Source organism: Schistocerca cancellata, chromosome 2, assembly GCF_023864275.1.
Source record: "Schistocerca cancellata isolate TAMUIC-IGC-003103 chromosome 2, iqSchCanc2.1, whole genome shotgun sequence".
In the NCBI taxonomy this organism is placed as follows: domain Eukaryota; kingdom Metazoa; phylum Arthropoda; class Insecta; order Orthoptera; family Acrididae; genus Schistocerca; species Schistocerca cancellata.
Window position 1 is genome coordinate 397154547 of NC_064627.1, and position 18533 is coordinate 397173079.

Below are 18533 nucleotides of genomic sequence, written 5' to 3' on the forward strand. Positions count from 1 at the left end.
TCGAGAATACACTTTACAATGTGAAAATCCCTTTCTCACAGCTGTTCTCCACACTGCTCACTCTTTTGAAGTATCTAGGACAGCAGGAAATGCACTGTTGTTTCCTCAGCCACTGACAGTTAGCTCATGGGAGAGGGAGACAATGTCGCAGCTGTGCAGCCCTGGCCTCTACACCAAACGGGACAGTGCTGTGTTCAACAGTAGTAGCAGTCAGTGTCACAACAATGGCTGTGTGCTTCTCTTCCAGCATGCCATTCTTGTTTTGTTCAACGTGAGAAGGCCATGTGTCCCAAGTGTTTGGTGACATGTAATTATTGCAGAGAGAGAGAGAGAGAGAGAGAGAGAGAGAGAGAGAGATAGAGAGAGATATTTTGTCTGTATGCAACTCTCAACCACCTTCACCAGACATGAACATGGATGTGAACTGTGTCCCCAAGTGATGGGGTTACCCCAAACAAACTCTACATTAAAGTACGCCTGAGGGACAAGAGGTGAAAAATCCAAGTGGACAGAGGTGCAGGAATGACTTTGTTAAGTTCTCAAACCTCTGTGGATCTTGGATCACCGGCACCGCCCCCTGTCTCTTGTTGGTTGGTGAGTTACAACAAACAGCAAATATCTATAATGGGGCAGTTTTTCTACTTTTGAAGTATACAAAGCAGTTGTTAGGCTTTTGACCTTTCTAACAGTGGATGATACCAACAATGAAAACTTCAAAATTTTTGGGTTCTTATTTCTGATGTAGTGCATATGGTAATGGATTAAGTTCCATACCAACAACTGGATGTGCTATGTTCAGAATATTTCTTCCTGATTCTGGAAGGTTTAGGGTGTGCTACTGATTTCAAAGCTCGTATCACAATGTAACTGACAGTGCGCCCCCATTTTCTTCACGCTCACCCAGTCCTAACAGCTTTACGAAGCAAGTCAAATTGGAACTAGATCAGCTTACGTCTTTGGGTGTTGTAACTCCTGTCTCCTCTAGTGAATGGCCTAAGCTGTTGGCAAACAGTTAAAAATCCTAATAGAAACCTTTGGCTTTGTGGTGATTTTAAAGTTTTTGTAAATTCACAGTCTATTATTGATACTTATCCCAAACCCTGTCTGGATGAACTCTTAGTACAGCTTTCCGAGGCCAATAGTTTTAAAAACAGGCTTGTCAGAAGCATACTTACAACTGCCTCTAGATGATGATTCCAAATGTTTCCTCATAGTGAACAACCTCTTCGGGTTATATCAAAGCCAGTGCCTGCTATTTGGCATGGTTAACACCCCTGATATTTTCCAAAAATATTTTGAGCAACTCACAGCCTCTGTAGCAGGGTGCATTAATACCTGGATGATATTGTGCTCTCACATTCCTCAACAGATGGACATTTGTGGCACCTTCATGTCTTATTCATTGTGCTACAGGCCGCCAGTTTGAAATGTAACTTGGTCCAGTCACAATTTTTTAAGCAGTCTATTGTCTTATGTCCATTTTGAAGTCCCACAAGATGACATCAAGCCTTTATGCCAGCATGTTGATGCCATTATAGCTTTGCTACATCTTACCAATGCCAGAGTGTCACAAACCTTTCTCGGTACTGCCATAAATTTCTTTCTGGTGCAGCCGCATTGGACCAGGCACTTCATGCTAGCTTACATAAAGATATCCCTTTTCATTGGCTGCCCACCTGTGAGAGTGCTTTTATGCTATTATGGTACAAATTACATCTGGCACCTCGCTTTGTTACTTTCCAACCACGATGCCAACATCTTGTTTTGGCTAGACACCTCCAAGTATGGCCTTGGGGCCATTCTCGTGCACAAATATGCAGAATGTTCCAAAAAACCTACTGTGCAAGCCTCCAAAGCTCTGAATCAGGTGCAACAATGCTACTCGCAAATAGAAAAAGAACCCATTGCTATTGTGTATGTGATCGAAAAATTTCATGTTTTCCTGTATGGTTTTAAGTTTCATTTGATTATTGATCATAAACCTTTGGTTTCTTTCTTCAAAATAGCCCATCACCTGCAATGCTGCGCTCTGTTTTTGTCATTCTGTAACTATGTCATTTATTTCTGATCCACGGCACAACATGCTAATTCGGATTGCTGCGCTCTGTTTTTGTCATTCTGTAACTATGTCATTTATTTCTGATCCACGGCACAACATGCTAATTCGGACTATTTTCTCGATTGCCAACTGGTCCGATCCAGCATCTGATCACAAAGATTGCAATGTTTCCATTTAGGCATCGAAGCTCGCATCAGTGTGGATGGTTTTCCCATGAACAGTTCTCAGATTTCGTTAACTGTTGCGGTCGATCCTCTCTTATGTCAGGTTCTTCAATTTGTTCACCACAGTTGGTCACATAAACCACCAGGCCACGCACTGGATCCTTTGCATAATTATTAAGCTCTCTGCCACAGCCTCTCACTTCTTGATGGTGTTACAGTTGGCTACTGCAGAGTAGGTGCCAAGAGTTGTGATCCTGTAAGCATTGCGGTGAGACGTTATGCACCTTCTGCAACTGGACCATAGGGGTGTTCCTCATACAAAATTGCTGGGCCACCGACACATATTTTGGCTGGGCATTGACAATGACATCAAGCACATTGTAATAACCTGTCCACAGTGTGCCACCCACCAAGTGGCACTACAGACCTCTCTTTCTTTGTGGCTTGCCACAACAGCACCCCTGGAAATGTATTCATGCTGATTTTGCAGGCTCGTTCCTTAACTCTTTTTGGCTTTTAGAAGTTGAGGCTTCCTCAAAATTTCCTTATGTGAACTGTCGCCCATCCATGACAGATGCAGTCACAGCCCTCTCAAAGATTTTTTTTTCCCCTTAGAAGGAGTGCTGTATACACTTACGAGACAACAGCCCACAGTTTGTGTCTCACAATTCTGAAGATTTTTGTGCAAAGAGTCAAACAATAGAAAATCCAGGATGGAATGTAACAATGTTAAGAGAAGGAAAGTTGCTATTCACCATATAGCGGAGATACTGAGTTGCAGATGGGCACAACAAAACGACTCTCACAATTAAAGCTTTTGGCCACACTGCCAATGTGGTTTCAGTTGCCTGAGACGGCAATCGTTTGTGCGAACTGCGTTTGCACGTGCGCGTGTCCGTGTGTGTCTATTGTTAACAAAGGTCTTAACGGCCAAAAGCTATAATTGTGAGAGTCTTATTGTTGTGCCTATCTGCAACTCAGCATCTCCGCTATATGGTGCGTAGCAACTTCCCTCCTCATAATATTGTTACATTTGTACAAAGAGTGGCATCCGGCATGTTATGGTCACTCCCTTTCACTCCCAGTCCAACAGAGAGGCAGGCAGCTGGTCCATATATTAAAAACCCAGATTTAAAAAAAAAATCACTCTTCTCCCGAGGAAGCCCTTGATAGGTTACAGAGTTCATGTAGGTCCACTCCAGTTGGCGACCATAGCCCAGCAGAACTGCTTTTGGCTGCAAGCTCGGTACGCTGCTTCATGTGGGATGGCCAACACTTGGTCATGCACTGGACCTGCACCGCAGTGATTACATCTGCCGTCTGGACCTATGGGTTTGGCTGGCACTCTAAGTAGATAATAGATGTTGTGCGTAGTTGCACAGGCCACTGCCTTTGTGTCACGCACACCTCTGATGCCCTCATGTCACGACACTATGACCAGCTCCATCCACAGACAACTGCCCGTGCACCAGAGAGCCCTTCGCCCCCAAGGTTGCCTCCACCATCTGTGCCGGCCCCTGTGATGTGGTCCACGCCTCTTCCAGTTCTGGCACCATCTTTGCTCTGAGTGCCGCCGCTCGGCAGTGTAGACAATGCTGGGACACCACCATCTCCGCAGTCCCTGTCGCCATCACCACCATCTTCTCTGCTGCCTCTATTGCCAAGTGTCTGACCAGATGTGGACATGGATACAGCACCATCACCAGCAGTGCTCCCTTACAGCCTCTCGCAGAGAGTTGGTGTTGCGCCTGCCTGCACCTGCACCATTTCAGACGATACTGTGCCGTGTGTACAACAGCCCAATATAACCCCAGTGCACTGAGCCCACAGCCTCACTTACGTTTACTTGCTCTTATGGTATGCTCACCTACGAGACAGTATATTGTTGTGTTCTACAGTTATGACACATTCAGTGTTACTGTGGATCTCTCACATTAGAAGACTAACATTTATACGTGATAAGTTACATGGACTGTTCATAGTTGTTCCAAACTGGACTGAAATCTTTTAAAAAAAATTTACTTGTGACAAGACTTACCCAAGAGCATTTAGATGAAAGTGAACTGAACATCTGATTACAGGTACTGGGAACACAAGATTGGAAGACATTAGACACTCTATAACAGTAATCGGCAAATAGTGTGACTGACTAGGTTGGATATAACATTTGGATTTAAACACTTCAAAACAGATTAGTCACACCAAAAGAACACTAGTTGCTTGTTCAAATGTGAAACTATGTTGCATACATCCAAAAACCATGTCCAAAATTTGGAAAGATTTGGAAATTATTGGGAGTCATTAAGTCAAATTAAGGCACAGCTATGAACAAACACATTAAATCGTTTGAAGTGTAAGTGCAACTGTAGATATTTTCAACGACGCAGAAAATATACTTTTGTGCACAAATGAGGTTGAGAAACTTAAAGTGTAATGCCCATAAACATGAATGCTATCCTCAAAAAATGGAATTGTTGCTCTGAAACACATTGGGCATGAACAGGAAAATTGCGACTGAAGATGGCATATTAATAATAAAAAACAGACTTACCCTCGAAGCTACAGTCACGGACTGTCCATGTCTGTTAATAATGTAATTTTTCGAAATTTATTGTGAGGCAGATGCTTATATCAAACAACATGCCTCTATCACACTCACGGTACAGAATTACACGTGAACTGGGATCCATATCTTATCTTATATGTAACAAATATTTTTTCCAAGGAGCAGTGAAAAGAGATGAAGAAATCACAACATGCAGTTTACGCAAGCAAACAAATCCTATTGTCAGCTTCGCAAATTCAGCAAGAGCAGGCACTCTCCAGATGCTGCTGTAAGTCACACATGCCGGTGCAGTCAATTACTGCTAGATACGCCATCCAACAAGAACCACCTGATGGCCGAGCTGGTTTGGTCAATACTAATTTTCGTCATTTTTGCATGGAAACTGAGCCAGTATGGAGTGGCCCCATGCCATCTCAGGCAAGGCAAGACTGGAGCAATACAGTCTATTCGAGAGCCAATCCTAGATGCTGTCTACAACATTACAATGCTCGCATCCCTGATATGAATGTGACTGATAGTACAATGTTGTGCATTACATATAGTACAATGTTGCGTGTTACAGAAATTATGCAGACACTTGTGTTTATTTGTTCTCTACTCTATTGTCACTATGTCAGCGATTTTACCTATGTCAAGCATCAATAGACTATGTATTAATTATTTTCTTTAACACAGCCTTTTGCCGATATTTGAATTTTGTTTTGCTACGCAATATCCTTTAATGCATTTAACTGGAAATAAGTGAAGATCTTAAGAATGTATAGAGTGCACACACAAGTGCATGCGTGTGCATGCATGCGTGCACACGCCCCCCACCCCCCATACACAGACACTAGTTCAATTCTGAAAATGATGCTGTGGACATGATGATATTTAAAGAACTATATTCAGAATGATAAATCCATGAAAAGCAGATTCCTGTTACACTGTTATACCTGCTTCCTATTTAACTTTTATTAGTTCAATATCTAATGTTACTCTGAATTATCAGCTAATTTTTGAATATGAAGAGATACTGAAAATTACCTCACACTCCTCTCTTTCAAGTAATGCAATTTCCATATTTTGGCTTGTAACAGTTGTGAAAGAGCTGGCTTCATTCTTCAATTGTTTTTCTGGTACTTCAATAACAGGTTTATGTGTAACCCTAAGTTTCTCCTCAGTCCTCTCTAACTGTTGTTTAATAGCAGTAGTTTCATCTGCTAGCCGCTCTTCCAGTTCTTTAATCTGTTTCTGCAATAAAAAGGAATTTATTACTTTAGTTAAAAGCTGTATACATTAACAGAGAACACACATTTCTCTCTAAAGCTATGAATGTTTATAAGCATGTTATTGTACCTTTCCTGCAGTACTACATTCTCTTTACGTGCACTACCTCATCATTCCATGAGTGCAACGGATGTGACTCTGTGGCTGTGTTAACATGCACAGCCAAATTCGTAATCTTATTTTCCAGCTATCGTTCTAAGTTCAGGTAACTCAGGCATTGTATTAGTGTGTGTTCTGTGGTGCTTTCATTTTAATGTATTTTCCTTATATTCATACAGGATGGTCAGAAACATTATGAAAAACTTGTACGGGTGTTGCTGGAAAGACTGTGCTAAGAAGTAATTTAAAAAAAAAGCAATTCAATATGTTGCATTATTTTCAAGTTAACTGGCACTGCAGTTAGCCAATTAGGCCATTACACATACAAATCCAAGCAGCCTGCCAGAGCTGGTGTTTCCAACCATGCTCTTTCTTTGGTTTTCTAAAACTGAAAGAGAGAGCGATACAAAAATTGGACATGGGATGGTAGTCAGGATCAAACCTGAGCCAAAGGCTGTGTGGTTTTGTGTGCTATCATCTATGCGGTAAGAACAATGGACACAAACTATATCTGGTGGGCTGCTTGAATCTGCATGCACAGTGGACTGACTGGCTTAACTTCAATGCTAGTTAACTTGGAAATGGCACAATGTATGAAACTTTTTTCTTAATAATTATTTCTTGGCACAATCTACCCTGCAATGCCCTTAAAAGCTTTTCAGACTGTTTCTGACCACACTGTATATCGGTTATTCATTACTGACAACAGAGAACTGTTCTAACAGGTGAAAAATACTTCAATTTTGATAAGAAAAAACACACCATCGAAGATATCACAGAAACACAGAAGTGAGGAAAAAAGTGAGATTGTTTTTTTGGTACTGATAATTGTGATTACTTACACAGAATCTCAAAACTGTCCTGAAAAGTGCTTTTCAGCAAAGTAAAACACACTAATCTCTTCAGTCTGCAGCAAATGTAACTGATAATTCTTTAGAATCTGGAAGAGATGGTGACACTCTTGGAAATGGAGCACACTTGAGCAACTAGTTCGATTCAGAGAAAATGAGATTTCAACCATCTATGCATGAATTTTCTGATCAAACGTCAGTACACAAGTCAAATAATTACTGTCATCTATCATAAAATTTTCACTATGAGAACTGAGGAAGTGTATGGTAAACCAAACCTTCAAGATGCAAACTTTAAGTGCTGCCGATAGATACACATAGAAATGCTCAACAGTATCCTAGGTTCAATGGTTTCTTCTTCCGGGAAAAGGACAGATAGGTGGGGGAATTTACAAAAGAAAGGGCAGATCACTCAGAATCCAGGATGAAATGGACAACAGGTATTTCACTCTCAGTCTAGGGTCTGTGTGACTTTTTAACCTTGGCCAACCTATCTCTCTCTGTCCTCTACGGCGAAGAAACTATTAGTTCTGAAAACTAGGACAATTTTTCCAGAGTTAATTTTTCACTCTGCAGCAGAGCATCTGCTGATACAGATTTGGCAGATTAAAACTGTCTCCTAGACTGGAACTCAAACCCAAGACCTAAGTTTTGAAGGTAGGAAATGAATTCCTGATGAAGGTAAAGCTGTATGAATACATCATGAGTCATGCTTGGATAGCATAGTTGGTAGAGCAACTACCCACGAAATGCAAAGGTCCTGTGTTTGGGTCCCCATATGGCACACAAATTTATCCCACCAGGAAGTTTCATAAGATGGTCTTTTCTACATGCCTGCAGAATTTCAGCTCCTGAAGGTAAGCTCTAGCCAGCAATTCTGTCTCAGTTTGATAATTTCCTTGAGTGAATTTTTCTTCTGATACTACAGATATACAGGATTTGGCAAACTGCAATTAATACACAGTTCACTATGGCGAAAGAGAGAGAAGGTCAAATTTCGTTTTCTGGAAGTACAGATATTTAGAATAACTGAAGGAACTTTAGAACACCAAGTCTACAGAAAGTCCAATCCACCAGTACATACCTTAACAGAAATTCCAATCATCATCACAAACAGAAAAGAGTTATCAAAACATCAGCGGACCACACTAAAAGAATCTGTGAGCCACAGTACTATCAACTAAATTATTGAACAGCTGCCTTTATAAGCACATTTGAGAGCCTGCAGTAAAACTTAACATCATTTTAGAGACATGGTTACACAAGAAATGGAATGTCTAGTACGATCATTTGCAAAAAGTGATTCCGATATTTCACCTCCAGACTTGAAAATGGAATATAAAACCATCAAACCGATCCACACCTCAATTTCAGTCTTCTTTTTATCTTTATATCTGGAGAAGAAGGATTCTTTAATTTATTCCTTTTGGTATGTACTGCAATCTCGTCAAAAATCCCAGTGCTGTAAAACAAACACCATATTCCCTCTGGCTCTGGATCATTACGTAACATCAGTTGGGGCCTAACCATAACCACAAACCAATTTTTACTATATTTTTCTGTGGTTTCTTCGTACCACAAATGGGTGCTCTGACACTCCAAGTGAAACAGTTCATAAACATTTCATCTTGGCATGGTAAGGTATGTCAGTTTTAGTGTCATCATTTCCTCTATTCTCAAGTGAGTCAATAGGTGATCTTCAGGAACATCTGAATGATAACAATCATCACTCTCCTCGAACTGGTATGAAGCCAATGCACCGTTCTTTTACTTCTTTGTAACACATCAGGTACCCCCCCCCCCCCCCACTAGTAGCCAAGTATAAATAATTAGATATTTGGAAAATAAGGAATATAACAGAAAAAAATGTACTTGTTTAAAGTAAGATCTGCCCATCAAATGAAGGAAAATTCTTAGCTTTACAGTAATATCCACCTCAGAGACAATGGGGCTGACTTGTGGGGGCAAGTAAAACAATACTATCATGGAAAGGAAACAATGACATTCATACAATAATAAGTTCAACTCACGACTGAAGCATAATAGAAATATCAGATCAAATTAACAATGCAATATGCCAACAAAGCATTGAGAAATTTTATATTCACCTATGACGTGGATGTTACTGACTAAGGGTGAGACAGCGGTCCGATGAAGTCATGAACTGAACATTGCTGGGATACATATAAACAGTTCAGCTTGCTGGGCTTCTTTGAGATTGTAGCTCCTTTCTGAGATGTAATAGCCCCTTATATTTCCAGCATTGGAAAATGAAATGTCAGGCACAGAAATATGCCATAGTTAGTACTGTGCGCAAGACATATAACCACGAATTTCATTGATAACAAATACTTTCCACTGACAAAAGCCCTGTTATAGTGAATGGGCACTTTTTAAACACTTTATTCAATTGACAACAAGTAAAATTTTAGGTAAAAAAACTGGTACTAAAGCCCAGACTAATTTCTCTGGCTTCAAAATTAGGGATCAACCACTTTGTGCTACCAACACTACAGAAGAAACTGAATACTTGGCAATCATGCTTTGAGACACACGAGAAACTTGGATGTTGGCTGTCTTCCATACAACAGTTATGACTGAGATGATAAAGACAACCAATTAAGTAATCCAGAAATTGCAACTTGTTGCTTAAGACTCAGGTAAGGGGCAGCTGAACTCTGCCACATGCTACTGAGCTCAACTGAATCGGCCATAAGAAAAAGAAATTTTACAGAAAGTCCATTTTTCAGAATTTGGATTCGTGCATTTTAATTTATTATACTATCCAGTAACGGGGGAAATTATGTCAACAGCAGAATGTCATCTGTTTCTGATACAAAACTTGCAAAGATGTATGCTACTGAACATGGAAAGTTTACATAGCAGAACCGTCTTATCATATAAATTGGAACATTATTTACTTTGATGGAGTTTTTTTATGGAGTAAAGCTTTGAATGCAAAACATACAAATCAACATTATGTGCAGTACTATATTTGTGACTTACCACACAAAGAAAAATTATTGCCTACTGTCAACTAAATAACAAAGATGGGAAAAACACTGCCAAAATATATGTATGTGAGGAGAAAAAAGTTTACACTTCTAATGTCACCTATGCTGGTCCAGATCCCTGTACAATGAGAAAGATGGAAAATACATGCAACACATTTACACAGTACTGTTTCTGATTTTTAACTCACTTTCTAGGTGAATTACAGCACTGACAAACTTAGAGACTTAGCATTTCAGGTGTTACAATACATATATTTCTTACAGGAAATACAAAAAGAAATTAAAACACAGTAAACATCCAGCCAATTAAACAAAGCTATTTATATCTGTTTGTAATAAATACCATCACAGCCGAATCACCAAAATAATCAGTTCAGAGTGAGTCCGGCCTCTCACGTAATACAGTTGCTAACAGATATCTATTTACAGTGTATAATAAATATCTGAAATGTAATTAACCCTTTGATGTGCTACTACATTGTCGGGGGTGGGGACGGGGGTGGGGGGGACCGAGTCATCGTCACACTATTTACATGGTGACAAGTTATTTGTTTCACTGACTAGTAAGATCATGTTGAAAACTGCTGAGAAAAGTTTGATCCTTAGTGAATTCTCTTTAGGTCTAATTTATGAAGAAGTTTAAAAGTCTCTATTAACTACCTGGATCTTCTTTCACCCACTGTATTTATTGTGTCTATGTAATTAATTGCCTGGATCTTTCTACACTCACAGTATTTGTTTTGTCTTGTCAGGAAAAAGACCAAGTGTCTTTCTTGCAGAACTCCAGAAATATTAGCACAAGGTGAGGCAGGCTGTGTGGATAACTGAGTATATGGTGGCAGTCTGAACTTGTGACACTCAGTACCAGTGTAGGTTGCCAGAGCACAAACTTCATTTTTCAGAAATGAACTATTGTTCCACTTTTGATGAACTGTTAGTTTATTCTTCTTTAGAAGTACAGAGATTTTGATATTTAGGCACTTTCCTTGTTCTTTAAATGTTACATTCCTGTAGCAGTTAAAACATTAACCCTTTCACTTCTGCGGGTGTAGCCCTGTTGCACACACTCTTGAGCGTTGCAACCATTGGTGTGTGTGTGTGTGTGTGTGTGTGTGTGTGTGTGTGTAATAGGAGAGGGTATGTCGTAACTCCTATTGCCCAAAAGAAAACTACAAACTGACAATTAAGTTACAGAACCAACTGACGAGATTTTTCATTTACAACAACTGAAAACAATGACTAGATAGCAAAAAAAGGAAGAAAAGAAGAGTAAAAATGGTCTGGAGAGACTTTAGCAAACTAAATAAGACTTTCAAAGCTATGTATCAACACAATCTTACAAAATTACTATCATGACAGGTTTTCTGGATTTATAGTGAAACATGGACTTTTGATGCAAAAACAGTAAAAAACAGTTTTTCAGTGAGAAATGGAGACACACAGTATGTTGGCAATTGCTTGGAGAGACAGGAAAATAGAAATGAATCAGAGCACAGCAGAGTGGTACACATAATTATTACTGTAACAGAAAAGAAATTGCCAAGGGTAGCACATGTAGCCTACAAAATTGATGGCAGATAGATTTGTTACTGGATCCCAATACATAAGGAACACACACACACACACACACACACAAAACAGGGGTACTACAGATGCATATTGCTGAAAACCAAAGTGTCGTGGAAAGTCCATACAAGGCTTTTATGAAACAATGGATGTCAAATAGCTGCTGCTGTTTATATAATATGAATCACATTCGATTCACATGGAGAGGGGTCTTCGGGAATTGGAAAGAAGTTCAAGATGTACCTTTTATTTGAATGCAATACAACAGAATCCGTGGGCTGATTCTCACAAACCACCAATCCTTCCATCACACCCAAGAATCAACTATGAAATTGTACTCCTCCTCCATCACCCAATATCTGACTCAAGATCCTTCCCACTGCTCTTGAAGTGGTGTTCAGTCACCCTGGGCCATCTGGATCCTTTCTTCCACCAGCAGCTTTTCTGAACTATGAAGATAGGAGTTATCCTACAAACATATTGTTCACTTCCTTAATGGTCCTGTCCTCAATTTCTGGTAAGCCACTGTTAGCAAACCCTCCAAGCAACAGTTTCCCCTTCCTCTGTCCTGCCACTCCTACTAATTCATGTCAGCAGGTCACCTTCAGTGTGCGCCACTCTCCACAGGCTCTTAAAAGCATGCATTGCATGCCTAGACAGAGCACCTGCTATCTGTCCACCCACATTCCTGGCCAGCAGACCGGATATCTCCTCCTAAGCTGCTATCCACCCTCCCCCAACCCCTCTACCTGTCTCCCACCTCTCTCACCTTCTGCCAACCCTGCACTAACCTAGTTCATCCACTGAAATGCAGCACTGGCACTGTGCATCCAGATGGCACCATGTAGGGGCGGAGGCATATGTGTGTGTGGGTGTGTGCGTGCACAGGAATGTGTGTGTATTATAGCTCAAAAAGCCTCCAAAATCTAGTGAGTTTTCTTTCTTTTTTGTATGCCCATCGGCAATTTAACATTTCTGGCTTTATTCCTAAAGTGAATTACAAGCATTTTAAAAGCTCCAAGGTCCGAGTCTACATACTGTATGGTTTCACGTCTCTTGACACAAGCATATTTTGGAGCTTCCAGCAAACATATGAAAATAAACATCCCACCTATACCACTGTGACTACTATTAAAACCATCGGTACCACTAGTCAACTCTTACAAAAGCAAAGCATCCATCACAAAAATAAGGGAAAGGCAGCCACTTACCTAATAAGGACTGGTGTGTGGCACACAGGAACATATGATATAAAACAGTTAACACTAGCTTTCGAGTTCCTGCTCTTTTTCTGCTAAGAGTACACACATTCACATTCGCAACCACACAGACATCTACACGTGTGTGCATGTTTGGGTGTTTGTATGGTTGCATGTGTGAATATGTGTACTCTTACTAAAATAAGAGCAAGAGCTCAACAGCCAGTGTTAAATGTTTTCTATTATGTGTTTGTGTGTGCCATTCACCAGTGCTCTGTAGGCAAGTGGTTGCATTTCTCTATTTTATATGTTTTTCCATCCAGGAATTTCCATTATTGGTACGCAAAGTACCTACAAATTACAATCTTTTGACAAGTGTGTCTGCATCTTGGCTTTCATTCAAGGCGAGTGATGGTCTTTGCTCTCAATTATTCTTCATCTAGGATTCTCCATAATTACAATTTTGTTGATTAATTCATATAATATTTGCTCAAAGTGTGTGTGTGTGTGGGCGCACACATGAGAGAGAGAGAGAGAGAGAGAGAGAGAGAGAGAGAGAGAGAGAGAGAGAGAAATACTGATACCTTATAACAAAGCACAAGTGTGTCCGTATGCAGCTTCTGGTTACGAAGCACTTCTGCATGTTGCAGAGCTGTATCACGTGCTTTCTCTTGTAACTGTTCTACTTGCTGTTGCAGAGTCGAAACTGTGCTTAAGAGTTCCTGAACTTGATCTGCACTTCGTGCACGCTCCTGTCGGACTGATGACAGTTCTTGCTCCAATAAAGCTATCTCTGTGCTGTAAAACATTTTCAGAACAATGAATTCTGAATGCACAAACAAGAATAATCACATTTATTCAAACATAAAATTATGTTCTATCCAGCATAAATGATTGGAAACTCAACCTAAAATTAAAAGGTTTCAAATGTGGAATATGATGCAAAGGGGAGAGGGAGGAATAATAATTTGAAAGTGTGGTAATGAAAGCAATCTGGTTTCACACAAGATAAAATTCCCTCTCTTCTCAAGACGCAAAAGAAGTATGCTCTAACTTTGAAAGATTTGTATGAAAAGTATGTATGGAGAAAGAATTATACTTTTCCTGCTCTGAACATTCCACAAACTGACGAAATATTTCAAATGTCCAGTAGTAGCAAAAGTGTTTCCTAAGCTTTGATGAAATCCACATTGAAGGACACTTGAGTTATGGTTCATCTAACAATCTGATACTCACTGTGTGGTCATAACAGAGAGTTCAGGGTTTAATGTCCCACTGACAACACGGTAATTATAGGCAGATAATAACATTATGAGTGAAATGTCTTAACCACTGCACCATTTTGTTTGGTCCAAGCAGGCAGTCTACACGATATTTTCAAATTGGAAGCAGCCAGTGTATTTTCATGTCATAATGGCAAGCAACTTAATGCAGAAACCATTACAGAACTTGATTGAGCTGGAGTTCATATTGTAGCTGTCACATGAGATATAGAAGCAAAAAATTCTAAAGCATGGAAACAACTTTGTGTGCCCATAATTATTGTACACCACTCAAAACAATTAGGGGATCAGGTGAGATATCATACAGAATAGACATATGGTAATGTATTTAATTCAGATATTGGTTACAATTGTAATCTGTGTGTGATATAGTATGATGTTTTGCTGTCTCAACCCTTTACGTGAGGTTTACATGGCATTTACATAAGACGAGGCACCATGGGCTACCATATTAGTGAAAGTCATTCTCGTTGTTCTTTAATATGGTGTGTGATCACCTTGGATGGCCAGTATGAAATATGCTCACTATTTTTATGTACTTGAATTTAGCATATTTCGTGACAGTACTCACTTTTCCGTGGATGTTTATAAGATGATATTTGACTTTTTTGTGTTGGCTTCAGTCGTCTAGTGAAAGTATGATTTCATAATGCTGTTTCGTCAGCTGCAGAAATATCCTGGTTCAATGTGTTTGCCTCATTTTTGGTGCTTCAAATACCATTTTTCTGAATGTGCTTCCTTCTTCATGTTTATATAAAAAAGTTGTAGAATAACTCATTTTTGCTGGTCACTTGCAAATTATTATAATGGGGACCTGTACATTGTTCCACCGTCACACACCGAGTGTTCACTGCCGACTGACTACGGTCAAAGACGACTCCAGCGTCAAAGACATTTCACACAACACACAAGCTTCCACTTGTAACCAGTCTCTTTGAGATTATTCGTTGCATCTACTAATATTAATCACTATGCTATCACTCTCAAACATATAAGCAAATCAGCATAAAATAAGGCAAATTACAATTCACAAAAAATATTCTGACAAAAATATAAGAAAACATTTACAACCTCCCTCATTAGATTTGGTATTGACAAATCCGGTAGAAAATAACACATCTCCCAGATCCATTACAAGTACAGCTGCACACCTGCGTGGCATAGACAGTATGAAGTTATGAATCAGCTCTTGAGGGATATTTGGCCATTCTTCCGTGAGTGCAACATCCAGCTCTGTGACCGTTGTGGGAGGCGCTGGTCTGGCAGCAATGCTCTGCCAAGTGCATCCCAAACATGCTTGATCAGGTATAAGTCCGGTGAACAAGCTGGCCACTCCATTTGTTCAATTTCCTCAGCTTCAAGCATGTTGTCCTCCAGTGCAGCTCTGTTGGGACAAGCGTCATCGTCCACCAGAAGGAACCCATCTCCTATGGCACCAGCAAAGGGCACAACAAAAGGTCAAAGGAACTCATCTCTGTACCTCTGAGCAGTCAAAGCGCCATTCTGAATGGCACAGAGGTCTGTATATCCACCAATAGTGGCTCCTCCCCACACCATTCGTCCACCACCATGATATGGTGATGTTTCCTGCAAATAAGCAAGATTGTTCCAAGCTCCATATTCTCTCCAGATGAGGGAATGACGATTGTCCTGCTGAACACAAAATCTTGACTCATATGTGAACACCACCCGGCACCATTCGTTACAACTCCAATACTGATGTTCCTCTGCCCAGTTTCTGTGGGCTAAATGGTGTCGTGGTTTTAATGGGACACATACCATAGGCTCCGTGGTGTGTAGAAACCACATTCTCAAAGGTGATTTTGGACTTTTTGTGTTGTATATTGCACATCCTGTTGCTGCCTGGAGGGTGTGTTGCTGCTGAGTTGCATTCAGACTCCTGTCTTGACAGGCTGTTAGCCGGAAATAACGATCATCTCTTGCTGATGTTACCCATGGACGGCCTTAACCTTGCCTTCTGTTAACGGTTCCAATTGTCTGAAATAGTGTCCAGGTCCTGGAAATTACACTTTGGGATACTCCAACAGCTGCAGCCATCTCTCTCTGTGCCTGTCCCGCTTCCAACTGTCCTACGGCTCTCCATACCATAGCTTCGGGTTAGGTCACGTTGTTGCATTGCACTACCTGCTCACTACACTACCTGAACCCAATTGCTTGTGTAATTCATTTGGTAGAGTAAACACAAGTCAACACCAACCCCTTTGCAGCAACTTTCCTTATTACCACTATCTCAGTGACTGTAACAATTATTGCCACCAGCTCAGTGACCATAAGGTTGCTATCTCCACTCCATAGAAACTACAGAAAGACGTCGAACAATTTAGTTCATTCTGCTGATGACAATACTTCGGAACCTAGATATCTCAACCGATCCCCTAATTGTTTTGACCAGTGTATATATATCTCAAACACTGGAAAAACTAAAAGAAAGAATCATTTTCTACATGAAGAAATTGTTTTGTCTCATAGCATCATATTTACAACCATAGTAATTGGAAATAATATTCAGCACCAGAAAGCTTATCCATTGATCACATAATACAGGGTGTTCCAGAATGCTTATCCTGATTCTACTATACATTTATGCCACATGTCTATGATATAGTGGTTTTTAGTGTGTTGACAAACTCATTAAGTTGCCATGATTGTATGTTTCAGTTCCTGAACTTGGCACTTGGAATCCCACTATCAATTAAAATGTAAAATGGTGCATCAGTTCAGGTAAAAGCAAAATGTGTTGTGTGGTTGTCTGAGATGAAGTCTCAAACCATAGTGCACCGAAGGTTCAGAACACCTTATGAGAAATGGACTCAATATTTTTTTAAATACAGGGACAGTTAAAAAGAAGAAAAACTGTAAGTGATTTTCAACATCTGGAGGGACTTGTCAAAAACACCTGAACGACCTTTATATGATCACCATCAAAATCGGTAAGACATGCATCATGTCAGCTCCAGTTATTGGAGATCCAATGTAATGTTTCAACTACACGGAGCACCATCTCACTGGAAAACATGCATTTGGGAGTCATTAGATGAAGAATTCCCATATCAGTGGATTGGAAGGGATGACCCAATCCCACGGCCACCAAGATCATGTGATGATATCCCACTACATTTTTTTTCCTTTCGGCGATGATACCGAGATATATGCCCCATCTGTAATGATATGCTCACATTGTATACACAAATCATTCAAAATGTAGAAGAAACTGTAACCCCTCAAATACTACTAAACATGTGGGAAATACTGTGTCTGTGTCAGTATTAATAATAGATTAGTGACCACTTTAAACCAGGGTAAACATTCAAAGATGCTCTGCTTATCAGAAGCTTACCCCGATGTCACTGAACATGGATGTCATGATGGTTGCATAGTGATTATTCATATCGAAAAATGTAAGCTGAGAAAATATTCTGAATGAAAGAATACTTTTTGAAGTAGAATGACATTTTAGATTAACTCGTAGTACCTCTACAATGAGAGAGCTATGATGGTAAAAATTTCAATCTCATGAGCCAAGAAAACTATTTGGAAATTTGTTGAAATGTACATGTAGGAAAAGAAACAGCCTCTTCTCATTTCAGGCAATATTCCTTGCATTAATAAATTAATTTTCTGGACTTTCCACTAATGTGAAAAATGCCAAAGCATTACCTGATGATGTGACATGCTCTGTGCACACAACTCAGGACACTTAAAATATTTAGCAGGATACACTGGATTCAAGTGCAGAAACACCAACAGTTCTTTAGGAAATACTGCAGGAAAATGTCACATGGATGTAAAGTTAAGAGACTGTATCAACCTTAATTTCAAATAGTACCTTCAATTCCCCATCACCTGAATGGTTGGGTACAACATCAGAGTTAGAAATTCTCTTTGCTTCTATTCACAGACCAAATATTTCCCATAGCAACAGTTGAAAGGAAACCATAGCAACTTTGTTGCAAATTTGGTTCTGTGACACAACTTTTCTAAGAGGGGCCACCACAAACCTACTTCTGGAACTGCTCACAACTAACCACCACTTCCTTTTCCACATGTGGGTTCTGGGACCTTGGCAGAGGAGAGATCACTGTTCAAGCAATGCTTTGTTTCAGAAGTAGGCAATGACTCAAACCTATTCATTAGATACATTGGATTAGCCACATAAAACCTTCCCTGCAAAACAGTTCCAATCTACGCACAACCCACTAGTGGTGACCACTTGCTGCCAGAGCGAGGTTCTCTGTGGATCACAATAATAACAGGGGAACTGTGCAAGTTTTGTGGTGCTTTTGCAGGTCACCCTGCCACTTCATAAGTGTTGTACTTTGCAATGGCCAAATGAAGTTGACTGATGGTTGCAGTACAGCTTTCAGCTGTTTGCGAAAAGCAGCCAACTCCTCCAACATGATCTCATAATGGTCAAAATCTCTAGCGACATCTACGCATGAACT

The 18533-nt window shown here is 40.1% G+C and overlaps 1 protein-coding gene across 1 annotated transcript in view; it reads right to left on the minus strand.

Moving 5' to 3' along the window:
• Nucleotides 1–18533, minus strand: part of LOC126161823 (nucleoprotein TPR-like) — a 302767-nt gene that overhangs the window by 66432 nt on the left and 217802 nt on the right. The window contains exons 16-17 of the mRNA XM_049917927.1: nt 13372–13585; nt 5816–6022 (exon numbers count right to left, since the gene is read on the minus strand). Coding sequence (XP_049773884.1) covers nt 5816–6022; nt 13372–13585 — 421 coding nt within the window. The remainder of the gene's footprint in view (nt 1–5815; nt 6023–13371; nt 13586–18533) is intronic.